Here is a 21,853-nt window from a genome sequence, read left to right as displayed (position 1 = left end):
CTACCCACAACCACCAAAATGCAGTTCACGCTCGCCACCATGACCGCTCTCCTGAGCCTCACCTCCGCCGCCGCCGTCACCAAGCGCTACACGGCCACTCTCGTCGAGCGCGCCAGCGGTATCTGCGGCGGCCTCGCTACACCACTCTGCTGCCAGCTCGACGTTCTTGGTGTCGCCAACTTGAACTGCGCCAACGGTACGTTTTACCTTGCATCCTTGACCTATTAGACGGACGAAGAAGCTGACAGGATCGTTGTAGCTGGCACTGGCATCGAGACTACCGAGGACTTTGAGGCTGTTTGTGCCGAGAGTGGAACGACGGCTCAGTGCTGTGTCTTGCCGCTTGGTGCTGATGGATTACTCTGCACTGGCGCTTAGATTGTTCGTGGCATACGAGGTTTACTGTTGTGGCAGTAAGGGTCTAGAAGGACGTCTGGATATGCGAGATGAGTGATGAAGAGATAGGAAGGGGTTGGCTATTCTTGAGAGGAGATTTGTGGATATATCTACCGTTCGTGTTGTTTCTGCCTGTCACTCCTTTGGGTGGAACATTTTGTACATATTTTAGTGTTGGAAGACGGTGGAGATATGGGTGTATGATAGAACAAGAATGCTGCTCTTGACAAGAACCTCCTCTTCTTCGAATGGTACACCTGCGATTCTAAGCAGATTCGGATATGACCTTCATAATCCGTCCAGACGACTCAAATACTGACGCCCATATGCTCTAGAATTGCAAGACATATTCAGATAGAAACAAAGACCCTCTTATATAATATCATGTATTGCATGCTTTCTAGTGGCAAATACCATGCACGCCATCCAATATTGCATACCCAGACACGCAACCACACTTATGCATTCCCAAACGAAGTAGCCGCCCTCATCTCCCTCATTCAAACTCCAGACTATCCCTCACACACTTCCGCACCCGCTTCTTAAACTCTGGTGTGTTGTCCCGCCACAAGCTCGCGGCTTCGACATTCGCTGGCGACTCGTCGTTCGGGCTAGACAGCATGGAAATAACAGACAGGAGTATGGTCTCGGGCGTCTGGACGGGCGACCAGCGTTCAGCGGCGGATTCGTAACCGTACTTGTCTTCCTCTGGGGGGTGTAGGATCGAGATGCATACGTCGCCGTTCTGGTAGACTTTGAGACGTTAGCGGCCTGGACCATGGAGTCAGAGGATAGAGACTTACTGTTGGGATGGAAGATGGGTGTCTCGAAGCGCATCTTGGGTGGTAGAAGAGGGTATTCGCTGGGGAAGGTGAGGCGCGCGCGGAAGAACCCTCCTACATATGCTGTCAGTACTGCCGCCGCACTCTGCTGGGTCCGTCTCAGTCAGTACCTCCATAAAACTTTGTGTCGTCGTCAATCATCAGCATCACCTCCCACTCGAACACATTGTTGTCCACCAGACCGCAGCTTATGCCCGATATGCTCTTGTCGTTTTGCATCTGCTTGAGCTGACGGGCCAGCAGCCCCGCTGCGGCAGACGATGAAGCCATGGTATCCTCTCCAGGTGCGTACGTAGAAGTGCCGTTCAGAGTTGAATGATATACGCAGAGCGAACGGGCGGGGAATGCGACTAAAGGCGGTTATGACACACAGCGCAGAGATTGCAAACGTTTTACAGCAATCCGGATACAGTTGTGCTTGCGTGAGAAGTTTCGTGTGCGCCAGCTCAGTTGCGGAAAGAGGGTAGGTGGAGATTCCAGAGGCGCGTTCGGGCGTAGGACGTGGAGGCCTCTTAACGGCGGGTGTAGCGGGGCAATCTGCGGGCGATCGGCAGGGGACCTCTGCGTTGACCGGAGTGAGGGTAGGGATGCTCAGTAAGTAATGTAATCGCAAGCGTCAGATTGTATCGCCAGTCGTCCTAGCCAAGTGTGCGGTGCGTGGCAGGGTATGAAGAAGCAAGTCTGACGGAGCCTCCCATCGTTGGGCTGCATGCGGCGGCATGCGCCAAGTCGATTATGACATGGCAGGGCTCCCTCAGGGTATTCAGGCCTTCCCTTTTGCGTCTGCTCTGCATTGAGAGCGGGTGCATGCCGGTATTCGGTCTTGAAGGCGCATCAGGGAGCTGGATCTGGTGCTTGGAGGATCTTGGGTTTGGAAACCACAAGATGAGCAGCGTGAGAATTTGGACCTCGGCTTGAAAATCGATAAGCCCTAAGACGCCCCGACACCAAAGTAGCTTTGTGGCTGCAACGAGATATTTATTTGCTGGTAGGTATACTGATATTCAAGGTGAAATCTACTGGCCAATGCCCTTCCGTCTTCGTCTGCCAAACGCCCACGACGCCGCCGTACCATGACCGATGCGATGCCACCCCGAGGACCCGTATCTAGGGTATCATTGATCCAAAGAACTGTAGAATAGATAAGAAGAGCCGAGAAGGCGACAAAACGTAAATCGTACAAATTGAGAAGCTATGGTCATCCAAAGATCCAGAGGAAGCCCCATAGTCCGGCTCCGCAAAGCACGGGGATGGTAAGATTGTCATCCCAGCCGAAGACGTCAATCGCTTCGCTAGCACTGGCAATGACGCCAGACGCCAGAGACGTGGCGCCCAGAGCCCAGTATCCAGTGAGCGAAGCTTGTTTCGGGGACAGGGCGAGAGTCTCTCGCGCCTGTAGAGGGAGCGTCAGCGCGCCCTGGAACGCAAAAGCGTGTTCGCCGTGGTTGTACTCGGAGTAGAGAGGGCCCAGCCAGCCCCACCATACGACAGCTGTGATGACGCCTGTTACGCAGGCCGCTATGGAACCCGCCAGACTCTTGCCTTTTCGGACCCTGGGCGTAAGGTGGCCCCAGAGCCTGCCGAAAGTTGAGGCAGCAGTGTCACACCAACTCAGCAGTAAGATGCTCATGACGGCAATGTCTTTTGGGCAAAAGCGCATCACGATCCACGCACCCAGGAGGTAGGAGATGACGCCGTTGTACCCATCTACCTCGGACTCGCGCATAAAGGCGCCGAGGCAGCGGATGTAGTAGCGGTTCACTTGCCAGTAACGGTGGCGAATGACGTCGGTCAGGGCGATAGGTATCAGCATGGTCAGGAGCACATTGTGTATCTGCGACGTCTGCGTCCCGATGCAGTAGAGGAAGATTGTGAGAAAGCCGATGGAGACGTGCAGGATCTTGCGGGGGATCTCGTGCCGGTGAATCTATCAACGTCAGCAGTGGGCTCGTGAAGACACCGCGCGCGTACTCACGAATGACCGCCATTTCTGGTGGATAGGAATCAGGCCCAGAGGACTTGGGCTTCTGCTCATCTCCCTCCAGTAGTTCTTGTTTGCCTGCGCGGGTGACAGGTGGCCGTTTGAGACGTTGGCAGGCAGCGTGAGATCCTTCTTTATGCCGCCGTTCATCTGCCGTCGGCTCGTCAGGCCACTCATCCTGCGTTTCCCCACGCCTCCATCCAGCTTGGGACTCCGGCTCCTGGCGCGGGCCCGCTTGTCGGGATCTGAGCTCGACGAGTCCTCGTCGATGGGCGGCGGTGATGTAATTCGTTGTTTGCGCGTTGACGAGCGCGTCACGGGGCCGAAGTAGCCATCTTTTGTGCTGCCCGCCTCCGAGGGTGTGGGCGAGGGCGATATTACGCGCGGCGTGTTGGGTATCTGGTATTGGCGTGAGGATTCCATGGCAGCGCGCCAACAGGTGGGAAAGTAGGGTAGGGTAGGAGCGCGGATGACGCCGGAAAGTGTGGAGCGGGCCCTGGCACACAACAAGGCGATGTTTGCAAGAAGAAACTGGTGGTCCGAGGGCTGCGAGTAGATGTAACGAGGCTGAGTTGGCGCGTCACAGCTAACATACGGGACCGCGGCATTTAACGTGGCTTCGACATTGGTGTTAGCATCAGGTGGGATCACAGACTCAAAGCCCGCGGATTCGTCCGGGCAGCGCGCATCGTTTAGGGAGCCAGAAGATGCCACAGTGCGTGCAGGCGACAGCAGCGGTCGTCTTGATTATTACAAGCGGGTAGCAGGGAACGTCTTGGGGGGTGCGGCTAGGCAATCTTGCTGCATGAGACTGGGAAATTTGATCGCACGACTACGTATGTAGCTGCGATCCGGTTCTCGCGAGTGCGCCTATGATCAGCGTGGCTGCGGATCCGTCTTGGCGATGCGATCAGGTTCCATTCGTCAAAAGGGGGAGGCAGTGTGTTGTCTAGCAGAAGGTGAACTGGAATGCAGTGTATCTTACCAACACAAGCTTTTGGTAGATGCATCCAAGACAGTGACAGGTGACAGTCCCACATGTCGTCGAGTGTCTGGGGGTCTCGTGTGGCGCAGGCTGTGGCTTTCAACGTGTGGCGGTGCGCGGCTCCACTAAAATTTCAGAGTTGGCGCGACTTTTCCGCTCGCCATCGCGACCTCAACCCAGAAGACATTACCCAAGTGTTGCGTGCATCATGGCGCCCCAAGCAAAGACAGATCGATCTTTTGGCGCCCTGACGCCTGCCTTGTCAGAATGGATACTCGAGGCTGTGGACTCCATGGGCTTCGTGAAAACCACGCCTGTGCAGCATGCTGCCATCCCCATGTTCATGAAGAACTCTGATGTTGTAGTCGAAGCCGTCACAGGGAGTGGGAAGACTCTAGCGTAAGATTTGCATCACGAAATTACATGCCGATCTAACCAGCCGCTAGTTACCTCATACCCATTGTTGAGCGTCTGCTGCGGCTCGATGCGCCCATAAAGAAGCATCACGTGGGTGCCATTATCATCTCACCAACCAGAGAACTTGCAACACAGATTCACACAGTGCTTTCGTCACTCCTGAGGTTTCATGCGCCCTCCGCAGCCCTCCTGGATCCCGAGGATGAGGACACCGACATGGAGGACGCCGATGCTCCGCCAAAGCCGACGTTCCCACCAGGGACGTTGAGGGTAGTGCCCCAGCTGCTTCTAGGAGGGTCCGTAACGCCAGCCCAGGACCTCAGTAGATTTCTCAAGTCTTCTACCAACGTGCTTATCGGCACACCTGGACGTCTCCTGGAACTCCTCTCCTCGCCACATGTGCACTGCTCACAGTCGTCCTTTGATGCTCTCGTCCTGGACGAAGCCGACCGTCTTCTGGATCTTGGCTTCAAGGACGACCTGCAGAAGATCCTCTCTCGGCTACCAAAGCAGCGCCGGACCGGCCTCTTCAGTGCCAGTGTTTCCGAGGCCGTCGACCAGCTGATTCGTGTCGGTCTCCGAAATCCCGTTCGCATCGCAGTCAAAGTCAAAGCACGGGCTGCACCCAATAGTGCAACAGGAGAGATGGGCGCCATTGAGGACAAGAAAACACCAGCGAGTTTGCAAATGTCCTACCTCACTGTACCCGCGTCGCACAAGCTACCCGCTATCAAAAAGGTGCTCTCGTCTTTGCAACCGCAGCCGCAAAAGTCTATCATGTACCTGGCGACATGCTTTTCGGTCGACTACTTCCAACACATCTTACCCGAGGTCCTCAAAGGGTATACTATCGTGCCTCTGCACGGCAAACTGCCGGACAAAGTCAGGAACCGCAACTTTATTAAATTTGTCGAGAGCGTCACACCTTCTATCCTTCTCACCACAGATGTTGCTGCCCGGGGTCTCGATATCCCCTCGGTGGATCTTGTCCTTCAACTTGACGCCCCAAGCGATCCGAAGACTTTTATACATCGCTGCGGACGCGCAGGTCGAGCAGGCCGCAAAGGTTTGGCCATTACATTCCTCAGTCCAGGACGAGAAGAGGACTACATTGAGTTTCTCCGAGTCCGGCAGACACCAGTATCGCCTTTTACCACACCTGACGTTTCGGTAACCGCGGAAGAAGCAGCAGCCATGAGTAACCGGATACGAAAGGTAGTCAAGTCTGACCGAGCACTGTTCGACAAAGCACAACGGGGATTCGTTTCGTGGGTGCGTGCCTACAGCAAACATACCGCGAGCTCCATCTTCCGCATCCCAGACCTCGATTGGACAGAGCACGGTAATGCCTGGGGTCTGCTTAAGCTGCCCAGCATGCCGGAACTGAAAAAGTGGGAAGGCGACCGGAGTCTAGGGGTTGAAATGGATTTCAGCACCTATGCGTACAAGGACAAGGTGCGGGAACAACAACGGCAGGTCGAGCAGAGTGAGTACGAGGCAAACAAGGCTGAGGGCAAGAAGCGATATGTCACAGAAGATAAGAAGGCTTCGGCGTGGACGCAGCAGAAGGACCAGAAGGCGCTCAAGGAGCTACGGAGAGAGAAGAAGGCAGCGAAGCGCGAGCACGATCGTGTGGCGGCGTTGACAGAAGAAGAAAGGAAGGAGGAGGAAAGAGTAAAGGGCATGATCGAGCAGGTACGGAAGAAGGTAGCAGCGAAGGAAGCACAAGATGCGGCGGATGAGTTTGAGGGATTCAGCGATTGATTGGGGTATTTATATGGAGTTTGAGAAATCTAATAGGCGCTTGTTCTCTGGATATCCAACGCCTGGATTTTGTGCTATTTCAAGAATGATCCAGTCAAACTACCCAGTAGTCGCTCGCTCCCATTTGAAGGTTTTGCTCACACCTTCTCCTTTCCCGTACTCTCTGGTCTTCGGCTCATACTCCAGGTCTCTTTCCGCGCCCTTTCCTTCGCCTTGTCTTCTTCAGCTAGGTCTGTCCTGGCTTTAAGACTACCCGCCTTCTCGTAGAGCGTGCAAATGACATGGACAATATCTTCCTCCTGCAGCAACAAATCTTTGACTTCGCCGTCTTCCCTCCGCACTACTTGGTCTTCAATCTCGCCGTCTTCCAGGTCCGACAAGCGCGCCTTGACGGCTTCGACAATGTAGGCGCGCACTTTACGTGCTGAACCATGGGTGAACGAGGAAAGGACGACAAGGAGACTGAGAACTTTGGGGGACATGTCTTTGGGATCCTCAGGCTGCATGGAAGCTGGCAGGAAAACTTCCCATTTCCAATTCCAATGGTAGAAAATTGCCATTCCGACGTCGTACTGGGTGCACATCTGGTCAGGACCACTGGCAAGGATCTCCCGTACTTCCTCTTGGACGGCGGCGTATGGGCGCGTGATGCGGATCGTGTTGGCTTGAACGAAGGCTCCGGGCTTTGCGCCGGCACTGGACACACATGTAATATGAGCGCACTTTTGTTGGTCGGTCAGATCCTTACTTCCAATTAGCCATTGTTGATTCCGCCTTGCACTAGATGTTTCCTACCTCCCATGCTAGTCCAGCGCAATCAGTCATCCAGTCTACATCTGCACTGTCCTCGCCGTTGTATATGATGCAGCGCCACGGCTTGTAATACTTCATGATCTCGTCTTTTCTCGCAGCAATTTGTACAATCTGTCCGGAAACGCAATCGCGGAGGTTTTCGATTGGCCGAGCGCGGATGTCGTACGCGGCAGCGTAGTTGATTCCGAATACCGAGCGGATATCGTAGAGAAGACTGGAATGCTTGTCGGAAGGCAAAATGATAAATTTCTTAGTTCTTTCAGTCGAAGGGCAATGGAGGGTAATTTTGATCGCCATAAAAGCATTGGTATCGTTATGCATTTGGCTTGGATGGAAGGACCAAGTAATCAAAAGCAGGATATAGGAACAGCAATCTGGAAAGAGAGAGGAGGGCAGGTCACAGAAATTGGAGTACTTTTAGAAAGCCTCCGACTTGTGGGTGAGTGACTCGCGAGCGTTTGCGTTTGCGTTGCACGAAATGGGACACTGCGACGCGTCACTGTCATATCGCGAGTGCTCCCAGACCGACGCAGCTTCACTGCTGGCGGGGCCTCGAGAACTAGCAGTCGCTTTCCAGTTCAATCCTTACAATTGCAAGACAGTCAGAAGTCCACTGATCGTCTGGATCTCTCAAGGTAATCCACTCGAGTACGATTTACTTCCGCACGCAGTGTTTAGCTCCTGGCAGCACAACTGGCGGAATCATACAACGTGACTTAGTGAGACTAAGTTCCACGGACACTTGCAGGGTTTGCAAGGTGAATTGCGAAATTGGTCAGAGCCGATTCTGGACCATATCCGTCTACGCAAATCACATGATACGTGCTACACCCGTAGTGAGCCTCCGACTTTCCAAAGGTGATGCCAGTGTCTATCTTAGGCTCGTCCAGACGCCTCTGCCGGGACTAAACTAGAACCCGTCTGTTATATCCAGGGCTGGCAAACGTCTAGTACCGCAGCCACTGAAAGTCGTCGTGCGCAAGCACCAGATTGTGTCCTTCACCCCAAACCTGCCCTTCGGTTGCGAACCGCAGTGATCCAATCTGGATCAACGGAAAGAGCTGGTGGCAGTGACTTGCATCGAACGCTTTGAAGTTACTCGACGTAGTCTGTAGAGTGTTGCGCATGGTGTTGTGCAGTTTGCGAGCCTCCATTTGGTCCACGCGAAGTCTCCGTGACAACGTGATGGGGTTGTGACCGTTTCCTCCAAGCGCAACGACTTTTGTTGGGGTACGCAGATTTAATATCATGCGCTCGGTGTACAGAACAGTGAAGTGAGGATTGCCTTGGAACAGCAGATTCGCGAGCGTTTTCAGGAGGATGGCAATGTAGTCGAAGAGTTGCTTGGCAAAACAAGTAGGCGAGTGCTCTAGCAGGTGTGCCAATTCATGCTCATGGGGCACGAAGGACTCGCGAGGTCCGTCTCGGAGAGGCTCACGAGTGCGCAAATCGACATTGATGAGAAGTTGGTTCAAGGTAGGCGAAAGCGCCGCAAACCGAACCCAGCTCAGGGAAAAGTATGGCCTGCCATGCGAAAAGGTAATGTCGAATTCATAGTTGAGGCGTTTTGCGGCCACCAAGTGTTGAATTGCCTGCTTAAACTCCCCGTGTGTCTGCCGACAAGCGCGCAGCAGGCCGCGATAGCACCGAAGCGGCAGATCGTTCCTCACATAATGCTCTGACACCACCATAACCCCACGGTAAGATCGCCCGAGCTCTTCACCAAGTAGAATCTCGTAGACATGGTTTCGCAGTTCAAGGGGTAAATCCAAAAAGCCTGGCATGTCGCTGGGTGTCAGATGTGCTGATGCGCCTGTCGAAGACCGGGGTCCAGCGGCACACGGAGGTTTGGAAGCGAGACCGAAGGATCGCGAGTACGGTACGCGGCGGAAGTCGCTGCTTGCAGCACCAAGATATGCGTGAGCAGAGACGTGGGAAGGAAGCTGACGTAACCCGGAGCGCTGCGATATGGTTTGGAAATCAGACGGAGTGAGATTTGAGGGTTTTCGACGAAGTTCAGCGTTGTGAAACCCATCGGTCCGTGCTGCCCACGTGATTGGATCTGGGCTCATTGATTTGCGGCGGCGCTGCGACACCGTCGTCATCATCGAACTGCTGCACTACTGGCAATGGCATCTCACAGCAGCTTCATTGCTGTGCCACATCCGATACGTCGCCGCGTACATGGATGACTACGATCTGGATCGCGTTGCATCAGACAACCCTGCCCTGGCTCCGCCTGCGGCACAGCAGGCTCCCATACGACGCCTCAGGTCTCAAGGTCAAACGACGACGTTGACATCTCGGTCTCCCGATTCTCAAGCCACGGCCACGCCTCTAGAGGTGACCAAGTACGATGTATGCGTTCATCGAACCGGTGCCAGAATCTTGCGCTGAACACACGTAGGTTGGGTGGCGGAGAATTGTCCGAAACTTTTCGCCGTCATGGTTCTCTGTGACCATGGGCACGGGAATAGTATCGCTGCTTCTCGTCGCCATACCATTCAAAGCAGACTGGCTGTATTGGCTTGCCGTCATCTTTTTCGGCCTGAACTCTCTCCTGTTTGCATCCGCCTTCTCGGTCTCCGTCTTCCGATATGTTGTCTACCCCGAGATATGGACCGTTATGATCGCGGACAGCGTCAACTCGCTTTTTCTTGGAACCATCCCGATGGGATTCGCCACGCTCATCTCAGCTTGGTGCTCGATATGCATTCCATACTGGGGACCTTGGGCCACCACCTTTGCTTGGGTTTGCTGGATGATCGATGCTGTAGTCGCTGTGTCTGTCACCATATCGCTCACCATTTTGCTGATATCTGCATCTAACCGACAGGCTTTGGATCGTATCACTGCGGCTCAACTACTGCCTATCGCTGCGTCTATTGTTGCGTCCGGTACTGGTGCTAGAGTCGCCGAGCACCTGCCCAACCCGCAACATGCTCTCGGTACGATCATCGCATGCTATGTCATGTGGGGCATGTCTACGCCATTGGCTATGACTGTCTTGGTCATGTACTATACACGTCTGGCTTTGCATAAGCTACCACCACGGGAGATTGTTGTGTCGTCTTTTCTACCGTTGGGCCCGTTGGGTATGGGCGGTTATTCGATAACATACCTTGGCATAGTGAGCCGACGAGTATTCCCAGAGGCGGCATTCCTCTCAGATGTTCCTATAGCAGGCGACATCTTCTTCGTTGTTGGGGTCTTCCTAGCACTCATAATGTGGGCGTTTGGCCTGACTTGGCTCTGCTTCGCTCTGGCCTCCATCTACAAGTCACGCCCGTTTCCGTTCAACATGGGCTGGTGGGGATTTACCTTTCCGCTTGGCGTCATGGCGCTTAGCACGATGGAACTTGGGAACATCTTTCCGAGTCTGTTCTTCAGGGTGCTTGGGACGATCTTTGCAGTTGCCGTCATTCTGCTGTGGTGCGTAGTAGCTGTTGGTACAGCACGAGGTGCATGGAGCGGCCGTCTATTCAACGCGCCATGCCTCAAAAACCTACCCAAGAAAGATTGCTCAGGGAATGATGACGCCGAGAAAGAGAAGGGGCCGGCGCAAACATGACCGTGGCTTTCTACGAGGCGGCAATATCCGGCATCAACATGAAGACAACAGACGGGTGCGAGAAGATTGATCATATATTGCGTTACATTTCATCGTAATAGTTTACTTGCGGTAAGGTCCTCCTGAATGAAGCACCAAGCCTCCTGCTCTTCGTCGTACGGCTACGCAACCTCCGAAGCCCTCCGATACGCTATCTCGAACACCGTGCTAGGCCGCTCATGCGCTTGCAGCTGTGCATTGTTCTACCGCTGATTAGCTTCATCTCAATTAATTCGGCATTCTTCAACCAACCTTTCTGCGCCTGGCACTCCTGAGTGGAAAAGTTTCCATTTCCACCATTGGCCAGGTTCGCGCAGCCGTTGAACTGCTGGTCGCAAGATCGCTGCAGAGCACCTGCAAGGTTGACGAAAGTGTCGCCCTTTACACTGAAGGGGCGGTCCGCGATACCGGAATCGAGTACAGGCGTGGCTGCGACACCACCGAGAGCACCAGTGAAGGTTTGCGCGTTGTTCTGGCGGACCCAGACAGCGCGTGCGTTGGTAAGAGCGGCAATGCCGAGGACGAGGAGGGTACTGGTGAACTTCATTTTGGTCGGATGGAAACCTGGTCTAAACTGCCAAAAAGTTTGGGTATCTTGTATGGTATTTAACGAATGGCGGCCGAGCGCTGGAGAAGAGAATGAATGACACAAAGTGAATGTAAGTTGAGTGAGTGTTGGGTTGATGATGACTTCTACCAGAGACCTCTCGGTATATATGTGTGCACGGCGTCTGCATCTGTATCGTCAAGTCGCTCGCGAAATTGATAGGCAGCGCTGCAATGCCAATGTGTTCATGTGCTGTGTCGTGCCTCAGGCATCTGAAACCCTGCAAGTCTTGGAGTCGACACACCAGATGCTTCACTGCCTCATAACCGACGATGCGACAAAACAACTGCACCACTCAAAGTACTGCTGAAAACGGATATGTTTATACCTCAGGTTTGACAGGCGGTGACAGCTGCTTGCAACCATCATCCTGGATTTCAGTAGCCGCGTGAACGTGGCGTCATCTGTCTCATGTGGCTTCTTACTGTGATTCTTCCCATGTCTCTAGGTATCATATGTGATACGCTATAGCGTTCGAGAATGTGGTTGACCACGTCGAAAATATCCAGTCGAGTTGTATATGCGAGGATGGATACCTGGGTAGTCACGGGAGGAAAGAACCTCATGAATACGCCACAGCCCGCTGATGGTTGGGCCCGGCCAAACTGTCTGCGTGAAGGACGTGCTATCGATCGATACTATAATCCCACAACGCACGCTAACGCAGAACTTCCGTGCTGTTAAGATATCCGGATAGAGATCCTTCGGTCGATACTGGCGGCGGTATGACCCGATTCAGCATAGTCTGCTCAGGTTCGTGGTAACATTGTGTCGCACGTGCGAGTCTATTTCGCTCCGCCTTGGTATGGCGGCAAGAACTTTGCTCTAGACTAGATCTATGCGTAGTGAAATGAGATCGTGTTGGAGGTGTAATCTCAGTACTGCAAGAGTGAGGCACAGTTAGGTCGGCTCTTGTATACACCTGTCAGAGCTTCGGCGATGCCGGAACAGAAACTGATGTTCTGCCGATAGAGCTAGTTGAGACCAATTGCCATTGTGAAAAGCCAAGCTTCAGTCACGGTGTTTTCAGTAAAGTAGAGCATTTTGGATTTGTTCCATTGAAACGGGCGACCGATGCAAGTGATAGTATTAAAAGAGATACCCTACCACAATATGTATGAACTGGTTCTAAACCATAGACAACAAGCTCTATAAAGTATTGTTTCCAAAGTTCCGGGCGCATGATCGACTAGAAGGGCACTAGAGTCATGTGTAATATGAACGGGTTACAACAAAGATCGCCCGAGCCTGAGTTGAAAAGTATATTCCCAACACAGCTGTCAAGAGCAGCAGAATGTAACAGAGCGCAAGAACATAGAATGTTATGGACAACAAACAATGTCGCATGTGCCTTAGAGCCACCATTTCCCGATAATGGCCCTGTTCTTCATAGCGCTATTACTTGCGGCAGCTACCTTGATACTGGTGCTAGCCACGCTGGTGTCAATCACACTGGTGCTGGTCACACTGGTCGTGGTAGCTGGCGCAGCGTTCTGCAATGCTTCGAAAACGTTGATGACGCTTTCGCCTCCACAGAACTCTGCTTCGTTGCCAGTGCAGGGAGTGTTGCAGTCAGTCTGGTTCTCGGCCCACTCACCGCTTACGTAGCTGCTACACCAACACTGATTCCCTTCCTGCACTCCCGCGAAAGCATAGGCGCGGCGGTAGCAGCTATCCTGGCACTTGAGAACGCTTAGAGACGCATCTCCGTTTGGATTCATGTTCTCCTCGAGGATTGGGCGATTCGGGTTCTGAGCGTAGCATCCCAAGGCGTCCCAGGAGGTAGGGGAAGGCCCAAGAGAAGGAGCCTGACTCGTGCTGGTGGTGGTGGTCAACTTGGAGGAGGTTGTCGTTGGGTTGATGTTGTCGAATGCCTCTTGTGTGATGACGCAGTAAGATTGCCAATTCCAGCCCCCGCAATCAAGGCCGACTGAAGGGTTCCATTCGTTAAACTCTGCTGGAGAGACTGAGTAGTAAGGCCAAAGATCAGCATGGGCAAGTTATCCGCCGTGTAAAGGGAGCCTACTGCCGTACAGCTCGCGCACGTATTCGCAAGTTTTGCCTTCGCCGTTGTTGTACCAATCAATACAGTCCTCGGCCGTGTCGGGATCCCATTGGAGGAGCGGACTGCGTGTGGAAGCTACTCGTTGGACGAGTGCCACAGAAAACAGTGCGCAAGCGGTCCTCATCATGCAGATTGGCTCGAGGGGAATCAGCCGATGGATAAAGCTCAAAGAATATATCCCTAAAAAATGAAGGGTATGATGGGAGATGTAGAGCACCCTTGCTAGAGTTGAACAGAAGAGAAAAGATTCGGCTCTGGCATAAGGCGGTTCGATAGATCGTACTAACCTTTGACTACTGATGCCGGCTTTTGGAACGCAAGCCAACTGAGCCTTGCAAGATAATATCGAGAATCCTTCGTCGAGGCCATCTAGGCCCCTCGCTACAGAGAGTCTGTGCGAAGCAGCTGCTTCTTTCGGATTTGCCAACCAACTCGGCAAGGCCGCTGATTGCCTCGCTGTGGCTTCCTGCTCTGCTCGTTTCGGTGTGTCACTGTCAAGACGCCATGTGCACGAGTGGAATTCGACATATTAGATGTAGTCGCCCGCGGTTCGTTCACATTCACGCTATGCGGTAGTGTGGGCCATGCGGCGGGGCGGAAAGAAGACTCGTTTTGGACGGTGCCAAGAAGGGGGAATCTCAGGTGGTGTTGTGTCTCGTACCTCTCACCCGAAGTAGACTAGCGGCCGTCTACGTTCTACATAGTCAATGCGTGAGCTCAACCTTGGTACCTGCATCAGCCCTCATCGCAGAAGCAGGCTCGATAAAGCTGGGCCGGATCCTACGAGACCTTTGTCAACGGAACGTCCCCAGGACCGTTACACTGTATCCGATCATTAAACACATCGCTTGGTGAGATAGCCTTGTTCACCTCCTTATTACAGCATATCAATCCGTTGTGCTAACCACTTCATCGGGCTACTAGTGACGGGCCAAGCATACTCGGTCATTATCCAACATCATGTCCACTTTCCACCCATTCCCTCGACTACCATTGGAGCTTCAAAGGCAGATATGGAGGTGCACTGCTGAGCCGCGCACCGTCGAGGTCCGCATCGAACGCAGGTCGCCCGCTCGAAATCGCTTATTGATTTCGCCCACACCGGTACCTGGGCCGCTACAGTGCTGCAGAAATGCCCGAGATGAGTTGCAGGGATTGTATCAACGAGCTTTCTTCGAGATTGACACCCAGGGGGGTATCGAGCGACGATATGTCTGGTTGAACTTTGACATCGACATGGTGGACATTGGGACTTCCAAGCTCGGTGATTTTGAATCAATCGCATCAAACATCAGGCGACTCAAGTTTGAGCGCGAAAACAGCAGTGAGTATTGGTACCATTTTGAGAAACGACGACTCGAAGATTTCAAGAACGTAGAAGAAATTCACATGGTCTGTGCGGATGGGTTTTCGCAGTGGGCTTATGCTATGTATGACCATGCCTGGCCTTGCGCTCATGACAAAATAGTCTTCTTCGATCCACTGGAAGGCCAAGTGGCAAGGGGTACGGAATTCGAGGGGATATGTAGACAGATATTATTGGACACACGACGGGAACTCACCGGCGTAGCCTTTTCCAGCGGCGATGAGTCTGACAGCTGAGGAACCGCGATCTTTCTGCTGCTTGTGAATGCATGTCACCGAACCGTGTAATTGTCTCTGGTTTACGGGCATGAGAAAAATGCTATGCCAGTCAGTACCGTATATTACAAACCCAACAACAACTACGTACATCTTGAAGAACCCATGTAGGTGCCACCAAGTAATATAAAAAGGTCGAGAATAGGAACACCCCAGCTTAATGTCAGCCATATGCCAGTGCATCTCGTAAGATGCCATTGGTGTCTTTGACATCGTCTTCCGCGTCGCGGTTTCGTGGATCGTCCGAGCCGTTGGTATAGGACCCGGCATCGTATTGGATGCTCAACGCATCTTCCATCGACACATTTGGACCTTTTGCGTGACAGGGCGTAGAATGTGCAACCATGCCTCCGTTGCATCGGGCATGGTAGCTGCAGCCGTTAGGGCACTACGCGGACAGATGACAACTCTGTTTCGCTGAGCAGGCGCGTTAAGCGGCTAGTCACGCATCTTCTCTTAAACCTGCAGCATTGCGACATGCACGCGCCCAAATTGAGCTGTCCGTGACGCGCCTCGCCGCTGTGTGGTGGACGGACTTGATTTTCGCCACTCTGCCGCTAGCGTCATCCGGAAATAGTTTAATGCACGGGCGATGATGTCTGCACTCGCGGCATGGCGGAGATTGAACATTCACATGCATTCCCCACAATCCCCAATCGTCCCATCGGCATCACAAGCCTCAACTACGAGTAGTCCGTAGCCTGCGGAGCCTTTCTCCATAGCCCGAGTAGATTTAGCGCGTGCGATGTCACAGATGTCACGTTTTGGTTAACGCGCGCGATGAGGATCACCGCTTTTCTTCGGGCAGCTAGCCCTGGAACCCATATTCCACGGCGTACGGATAGGCAGGATGTCAGGGTAATGCTGGGCCTGTCAAAGAAACAATGGCCAGTCTTCTTGGTACATTTCCCACCTGACAGTCTGTTGCTGTGAGATCGCTAACTCCTTCTTAGCGCGTCTCGCTCGAGGTTTGCAAAGATTATAGTCACACCAATTTGTCGGACCTCGATCCTATGGAGAAGGAACGTATCGTCCGAAGAATCAAAGATTCTGCGCAAAAGCACAAACTCCCAGCATTAGACGACGAGGGAATCAAGTGGCGCGTATCAAAAGTCTTGCCAGAGCTGCGGCATATGCAACGCTGTATGCACATCTACAGCATGCGATGTGGCTTAGTGCTGATTGATGCATAGTAGCAGACCACTTCGAAGAATGGAAGAGAATGGCCGGGACAAGATCCCCGAATGTGAGTATGATGCTGTGATCGGGCTTAGTAGATTCGAGCACTGTCTGAATTCTGACAAAACCTCTAGAGAGTACTTGGTGACGTATTTCGCGAGGCGGTCAATGCAAAACTCCAAAAGATTCCTGAGAGAGGAAAAGACCTTCGCTACTGGACTCAAATTCCAGAGGAAGTACGACTTGAATTCGCTAAAGAAGCCAACAAGCGACTCCTTAAACGCGGGCTTCCTACCATGGACATAGAGACGCTGTTGCATCGGCTGAGGAAACGAATGAACCACTGGCTGAAGGACGAAAATCATTTCATGCATAGGTAGTGTAACCGCAATCTTTTCCAAGGGACTGTTACTGATAGGCTTGACCAGTCACACTAACAGCCACCAAGGACATAATCACGACTAGCTTCAAAACGACTACTGTGCATCTCAGGTAAAGTTCACGTTATGTCACCTTGTCCAAAACAGCGCAAGCCATCTCGGTCTCTCTCCAAGCATCCGTCCTGAATACCGACACTCTCTAGTACTGTTGTTAGTCTTCAGAACTGAATTGTAAAGTAAGGCACGCCCTGGACGACCGACCCTACGCAAGTGAGGTTGCAGGCGACGTCTCCCTCCAAACGATGACCTTTCCTTCTCCCCTGCCCACCGCATTCAACCATCCCGTGAACTTTTCCAGATCAACTCGATATCCCTCAATAAGTGGCACACTGTCCGCCTTTTCCAACTTCACAACTGTTCTCTTCAGCGTCTGCGCACCCTCCTGTGGCAGGATGCTCGACTCCTCGACTTCCATTGAACCCGCACTGCACGAGGCAGAGCGAATCTCACGATGAAGATGCCTCTGGCCACGGCTCGGGCTGACGAGGTTCTGCAGAGAGGCCAAGCGCCTTAGCGGCTGCTTGGGCGGTGCAGACGTCGCAGGTGGCTTTCTGAGCACAGGCTCATGGTTATCGGGAAAGACGGTATAGAGACAAGTTGAAGTGTCGGTAACAGCGGAAAGGTGCCATGCGAGCATGACGTGCGGCGCAACTTCCTCGTCCGAAGTCGCATGTCCCCTGATAAGAACATATGCCCATCGCCCTTCTCCGCTATTTGCCAGATGCATCTGGTCCTGGTACACACTCATCTTTCCTTTTTGCTCTCCGAATCTGGACCCAAGTCCCAACTTCCGTTTCATAGCCCGGGCCTTTGAAAAGTGTTCTTGCTCCTGTGCTTCGAAAGCCGCCACCTCCTCTCTGCTACGGAATACATCGACCTCCGCATAACCAATCTCAGCCTTATCGCCTGGGCCCAGGAACCGAATCTCCTCGTGTGGAACAACGCTAGTGTCATAAAAACCGACGGAGATGACACGGTTGTAGACTGGTGGGGTAATGCTGTGTGGAAAGGCGGCATGTATGGGGAAGGTCCTAGAGTCTAGAAGGCGTCGGTAAAAGGACTGCATTGCGTGTGACCAGGTGAGGAGGATAGTGAGCAGGGCGGGTGTGTAGCCTGGGAACTCAACTTCCCATGAGGCTGAAGACGACGCGGGAAGGGTTGGTAGACCAGTAGCTTTCTTGTTGTCCGGGCGGGTGTCTTTGGCGGCTGATCCGAGCAATTCGTCTGTTACTTGAGGTGTGAAGCGCTTCTTGGACGATGGAAGTTTTGTTGGTGACGGGGCTTGGACGGCGATGCGAGGTACGCTAGACGCAGGTGGCTGGCAGAACAAGTTCTCGAAGAAAGTGTTGTCTTGTGAAGACATAGGTGCTGTATTAGGTTGGACTTCTGATACATGTTGCTGTGAAACACCCTTGCTCTCATCCCAAGACTGGGTGCCGACGCGAGGAGATGGAAAAAGAGGCTTGATACGAGACACGCTCCTAAAACTGGAGACACTGTCTGATCTAGTGATGTAGTTGTGTGCATGTCTTAAATGGCTTGTCTGGATGTCCTCGCTACCCATGTTAGGAACTGCATTAGAGTATGCCGGCATATGCTGTTCTTCAAATGCTTCCATTTGCTTCCTGAAGGCGGCAAACGAAGGTGTGTCATACGACGCGTGCACAGGTCGAAATCCGTCTGATGAGATTGGGTTGACTGCAGGACTTGGGGACGTCATGCGAAGTGGCGAAGAGCCAACCTTGTAGAAACCCGGCATGGGCTCGCTCATGGGTGCTTCAAACTCGGTACCTGACATCCTAGAAGATTGACCAAGAGCAGGTGGCTGCGGGTCATCAGTACCGTCGCCAATCGGCTTCTTGGAGTCTTTGCTGGACGGGCTGTCTAAAGCAGACAGCTCCACAAGCGGGTTACACGGTGTTACCTCTTGACCAGACTGAGTAAAGGTCCATGTATCCCTGACTGGGCTCTCGTGCTCTTCCTTGATCTCTGGCAGACGTTCTTGCATGCTCGCGGCCTGGCTAAGCACATCCAACTTCATATTATGCATCCTGTTGTCCAGGCCGTACTCTTTCATCCCGGAAACGAACTCTTGCTCTAGATCTTCCGGCATAGCGGGCGGGGTAACGAAAGGGACTGGCTCTGTTACCCCCATGACGCGCTGTAACCTCTTTCTCACCTCAATAGCGCGAGCGATACCGATGCCGCGAGTCGACCTGCTCTTCTCAGACGTTTCGGGCTGGCGTTTGATGTGAACATTTGGGAGTTTTTTCTGATAGCTTGGAGAAGGTGTCCAGGGCTCGAAATCAGATCTTGTGTACCGTACGGGGTCCATAGCAGGTGATGGCAGTGTTATATCGCTGGCGGCTTTTCTGTCGGCTTCTTTCGATCGGAGTGTGAAGTTGCTCAGCGAGAATATTGACGACGACGTGGAGCTAGGCGTTCGAAGGTCGGGGACATGAATTGGAGTCTGGAGGTTAGCATCACTGACTGGGTGCGGGCTCGCTTCCCTTCTCTTGGCGTCGTTTTTGGGTCGGTCGGCCATGGTGAAAGTGAAAGCAAGAAGAATCTTGCGCAGCTCCTACCTCGAGTCCTTCAGGTATCTCGGTAGGGCATCCCCTTGGGAGCGACTTCGATATTTCAATATTCTAGAGTACTGTGTAAGGGAAACAGTAAGAGAAAGAAACATTGTGAAGATAACAAAAGCTTAAGCAATAATCTCAAATATGTGGTCACTGGGGAATGAGCTTAGCAGGGCAGAGAGAGTGAGAGAGATTCAACGCGAAGCAGGAAAAGGACCCAATTACTATTATGCCTTGCTCAAAAGGTGTCTAATTATACTAGCAAACGTGGTATCATATCGTCTTGTCCAAAGCTCCGGTCATATCCCGCTGTTTCGTTCCAAGGAGAAAGAACTACTCTGTCGTAGAAAAGACATACTCGGCCTCGAGCGTATAAGCCGGGCTAGCGGGGCCAAAGATCTGCCTCTTTTCCCGCCTCCATTCGGGGTGGTTGATCGCGTCAATGTAGTCCTGGACCTCCATGACAATGCAGCCGTACTTTTGGACGAATCCACTGCCTCCCTCACCACCCTGGGTGGATTTGATTGGCAGAGTGCCTGCAGCTCTGTTAGTAGTTGTATAAGCATTCTAAAGGATCTGACATACCATCTTGGCCGGGGCAGCTGTACATCTGGAAAGCCTCCTGGTCGGAGTAGATGTCGAGCTTGATACCAGACCACTCGCTAGACAAAGTAGCGACAGGGCCGGAGTTGCGCCAGTCCAGAGATTCAGCCTGGTTTCGGTTAACGAGGTAGCAGTTGTCGTAGCCGGTGCAGTTGGTGCCGCAGTTGCCGAGCAGCTCGGGCGCAGTATGGTTGGCACCGATCTGCTTGGGAGCTGACCAGAAATCGTTGACCGAGTATTGCTCGTTGGGAAGGATGGTGCCGGTAGGAATGAGAATTGCGTCCACGTCCATACGCTGGCCAGAGTAGGGGATGTGGAAAGTGTGGTTCAGCGCAGTCTCATCATCAGGGTTGCCGAATCCATCCAAGTTCCAGTAGGTCTACTCAAGTTAGCCTCGCCTTGATTGGTCAAAAGATTAGTCTACTTACGTGAGAAGTCAGCATGATGGGCGTCTTCTTGGTGGTAGCAAGCGCCACGATCTTGATGTTCCAGGTGTACGGGGTCATGGTGTAGGTAACGTAGCTCACGACCTCACCAGGAAAGCCTTCTTTGCCGTCTGGATCGACAATAGAGAAGGTGATGGACTCTTCCGTCTGCGACACAACGGTGAAGTTGCGGTAGTCCCATCCGTCTGGCCCGCCGTGAAGAGTGTTGTTGTTGTTGTTCTCATTGGGCTCGATGTTGAAGGTCTCGCCGTCAATGGAAAAGGTAGAGTTCCGAATGCGATTGGCGTAACGTCCGGGTACACCACCAAGATGGGGATGGACCTCGCCCTCGTAAGCAGTCGCGTTGTCGAAGCCGAGAACGACATCGCGTTCCACACCGTCCTTGCCCGTAACGAACAGATTCGAAATGGACGCGCCGTATGGGATAAAGTGCCCGCGGATTCCCTTGGACGAGATTGTGTACTTGCCGTCCTTGTCAGGTCCAAGAGAGGAGCTGTTCTGCGCAAGGGCAGCCGCAGCAAAGAGAGGGAGCACAGTTGAGAACCGCATCGTGACTTGCCAAGCTCGATTGAGTTGAGAAGTGGAGGTGATGTGATGTGGTGTGGAGAAGGGTATGGGGTCAAAGGGCGGCGAGTGATTAAATACTACAGAAAAAGACCATCGGCGCAATTACCGTTCCACGATCCTGTGACTAGGATGCTATCCCGCATACTCACTTCTCCAGCCTCCGGGTTTATGGTGCTAACGGGGTCGCACTGGGGTAAAAGGGCGGGTCGCCGCTTGGGGGTAGTGAACGTGCGCTTCCCCGCAAAAGGCCTCCACGCGTGTCAATTTGTCAATTCCCCAGCGACACGGCTATGACGAAACCGGCCCGCACAAGCTTGCAGAAGCTGCACACCAATCCCTTTTGTGCCACGAAGCGCAACGATCAGCCGTCGTACAGCATTGTCGCTCTCAATTGCATCTGCTCCCATCCATGTGTCGTGCCGCGAGGCATCCGGCTCCCTTGCAGGCTCAACGCCCCGGTCGTCATAGCTCTAAAATTACGACTAAACAATCTCACGCAACTGGGATCAGTGGAGCAAAAGGCACCGGCAGAAGTCACCATTCGCGGAAAATCGCGGAAAAAACCAAGCGCGGCGGTCTGGCAGGCAAAGGTCATGGATGTAGCTTGGTTGTTGATGTGGAGAGCGGCTCACCCTTGCGAATGAGCTTACCCGTTGAGGCGGAAGCTTGACCACGCCACAGGTCGTATATGCACGCTCGGGATGGTATACCGGATACAGCAATGATGCCGCCATCGTTGTTCGTTGTAGCAACCTGCGTCCATTGTCCTGATCTAAGCTTCAGATACAATACAGTTGTCAGGCTTCGAATTAGGCCACGCCATGTCTGTCCTCTTCACAGTTGTTACCTAGTAAGATAGATGGCCCGAGCTCCCTTCCGTCAAGCATTGTCATGTACTACTTCGCATACGTAGTT

The 21,853-nt window shown here is 53.0% G+C and overlaps 10 protein-coding genes across 10 annotated transcripts; 4 read left to right on the top strand and 6 right to left on the bottom strand.

Annotated features, from left to right (window-relative positions):
- Window positions 1-18: 18 nt before the first annotated feature.
- Window positions 19-378, top strand: ACET3X_001807 (uncharacterized protein; the record flags this gene model as incomplete). The annotated part of the gene is made up of 2 exons (XM_069447140.1): window positions 19-196; window positions 260-378. The coding sequence occupies 2 exons, from the start codon at window positions 19-21 to the stop codon at window positions 376-378; spliced, it is 297 nt and encodes a 98-aa protein (XP_069312049.1).
- A 514-nt stretch (window positions 379-892) lies between these two features.
- On the bottom strand, window positions 893-1,508 carry ACET3X_001806 (uncharacterized protein; the record flags this gene model as incomplete). The annotated part of the gene is made up of 3 exons (XM_069447139.1): window positions 893-1,149; window positions 1,200-1,292; window positions 1,349-1,508. 3 exons carry the CDS (start codon window positions 1,506-1,508, stop codon window positions 893-895), a joined length of 510 nt encoding a protein of 169 aa, XP_069312048.1.
- A 928-nt stretch (window positions 1,509-2,436) lies between these two features.
- Window positions 2,437-3,642, bottom strand: ACET3X_001805 (uncharacterized protein; the record flags this gene model as incomplete). Its single annotated transcript, XM_069447137.1, has 2 exons — window positions 2,437-3,165; window positions 3,214-3,642. The coding sequence occupies 2 exons, from the start codon at window positions 3,640-3,642 to the stop codon at window positions 2,437-2,439; spliced, it is 1,158 nt and encodes a 385-aa protein (XP_069312047.1).
- A 770-nt stretch (window positions 3,643-4,412) lies between these two features.
- On the top strand, window positions 4,413-6,385 carry ACET3X_001804 (uncharacterized protein; the record flags this gene model as incomplete). Its single annotated transcript, XM_069447136.1, has 2 exons — window positions 4,413-4,603; window positions 4,651-6,385. 2 exons carry the CDS (start codon window positions 4,413-4,415, stop codon window positions 6,383-6,385), a joined length of 1,926 nt encoding a protein of 641 aa, XP_069312046.1.
- A 137-nt stretch (window positions 6,386-6,522) lies between these two features.
- ACET3X_001803 (uncharacterized protein) lies at window positions 6,523-7,519 on the bottom strand (the record flags this gene model as incomplete). Its single annotated transcript, XM_069447135.1, has 2 exons — window positions 6,523-7,128; window positions 7,181-7,519. The coding sequence occupies 2 exons, from the start codon at window positions 7,517-7,519 to the stop codon at window positions 6,523-6,525; spliced, it is 945 nt and encodes a 314-aa protein (XP_069312045.1).
- Window positions 7,520-9,382: 1,863 nt separating this feature from the next.
- Window positions 9,383-10,769, top strand: ACET3X_001802 (uncharacterized protein; the record flags this gene model as incomplete). Its single annotated transcript, XM_069447134.1, has 2 exons — window positions 9,383-9,556; window positions 9,606-10,769. The coding sequence occupies 2 exons, from the start codon at window positions 9,383-9,385 to the stop codon at window positions 10,767-10,769; spliced, it is 1,338 nt and encodes a 445-aa protein (XP_069312044.1).
- A 216-nt stretch (window positions 10,770-10,985) lies between these two features.
- Window positions 10,986-11,355, bottom strand: ACET3X_001801 (uncharacterized protein; the record flags this gene model as incomplete). The annotated part of the gene is made up of 2 exons (XM_069447133.1): window positions 10,986-11,011; window positions 11,061-11,355. 2 exons carry the CDS (start codon window positions 11,353-11,355, stop codon window positions 10,986-10,988), a joined length of 321 nt encoding a protein of 106 aa, XP_069312043.1.
- Window positions 11,356-15,982: 4,627 nt separating this feature from the next.
- On the top strand, window positions 15,983-16,765 carry ACET3X_001800 (uncharacterized protein; the record flags this gene model as incomplete). The annotated part of the gene is made up of 5 exons (XM_069447132.1): window positions 15,983-16,021; window positions 16,075-16,264; window positions 16,315-16,367; window positions 16,435-16,676; window positions 16,729-16,765. The coding sequence occupies 5 exons, from the start codon at window positions 15,983-15,985 to the stop codon at window positions 16,763-16,765; spliced, it is 561 nt and encodes a 186-aa protein (XP_069312042.1).
- A 177-nt stretch (window positions 16,766-16,942) lies between these two features.
- ACET3X_001799 (uncharacterized protein) lies at window positions 16,943-19,285 on the bottom strand (the record flags this gene model as incomplete). Its single annotated transcript, XM_069447131.1, has 1 exon — window positions 16,943-19,285. The coding sequence occupies one exon, from the start codon at window positions 19,283-19,285 to the stop codon at window positions 16,943-16,945; it is 2,343 nt and encodes a 780-aa protein (XP_069312041.1).
- Window positions 19,286-19,655: 370 nt separating this feature from the next.
- ACET3X_001798 (uncharacterized protein) lies at window positions 19,656-20,920 on the bottom strand (the record flags this gene model as incomplete). The annotated part of the gene is made up of 3 exons (XM_069447130.1): window positions 19,656-19,858; window positions 19,908-20,304; window positions 20,354-20,920. The coding sequence occupies 3 exons, from the start codon at window positions 20,918-20,920 to the stop codon at window positions 19,656-19,658; spliced, it is 1,167 nt and encodes a 388-aa protein (XP_069312040.1).
- Window positions 20,921-21,853: the final 933 nt, after the last annotated feature.

Source organism: Alternaria dauci, chromosome 1 (genome assembly GCF_042100115.1).
Source record: "Alternaria dauci strain A2016 chromosome 1, whole genome shotgun sequence".
Lineage (NCBI taxonomy): Eukaryota > Fungi > Ascomycota > Dothideomycetes > Pleosporales > Pleosporaceae > Alternaria > Alternaria dauci.
Note: the sequence above shows the minus strand (reverse complement) of the source record. Positions and strands in the feature narration are given on the sequence as shown.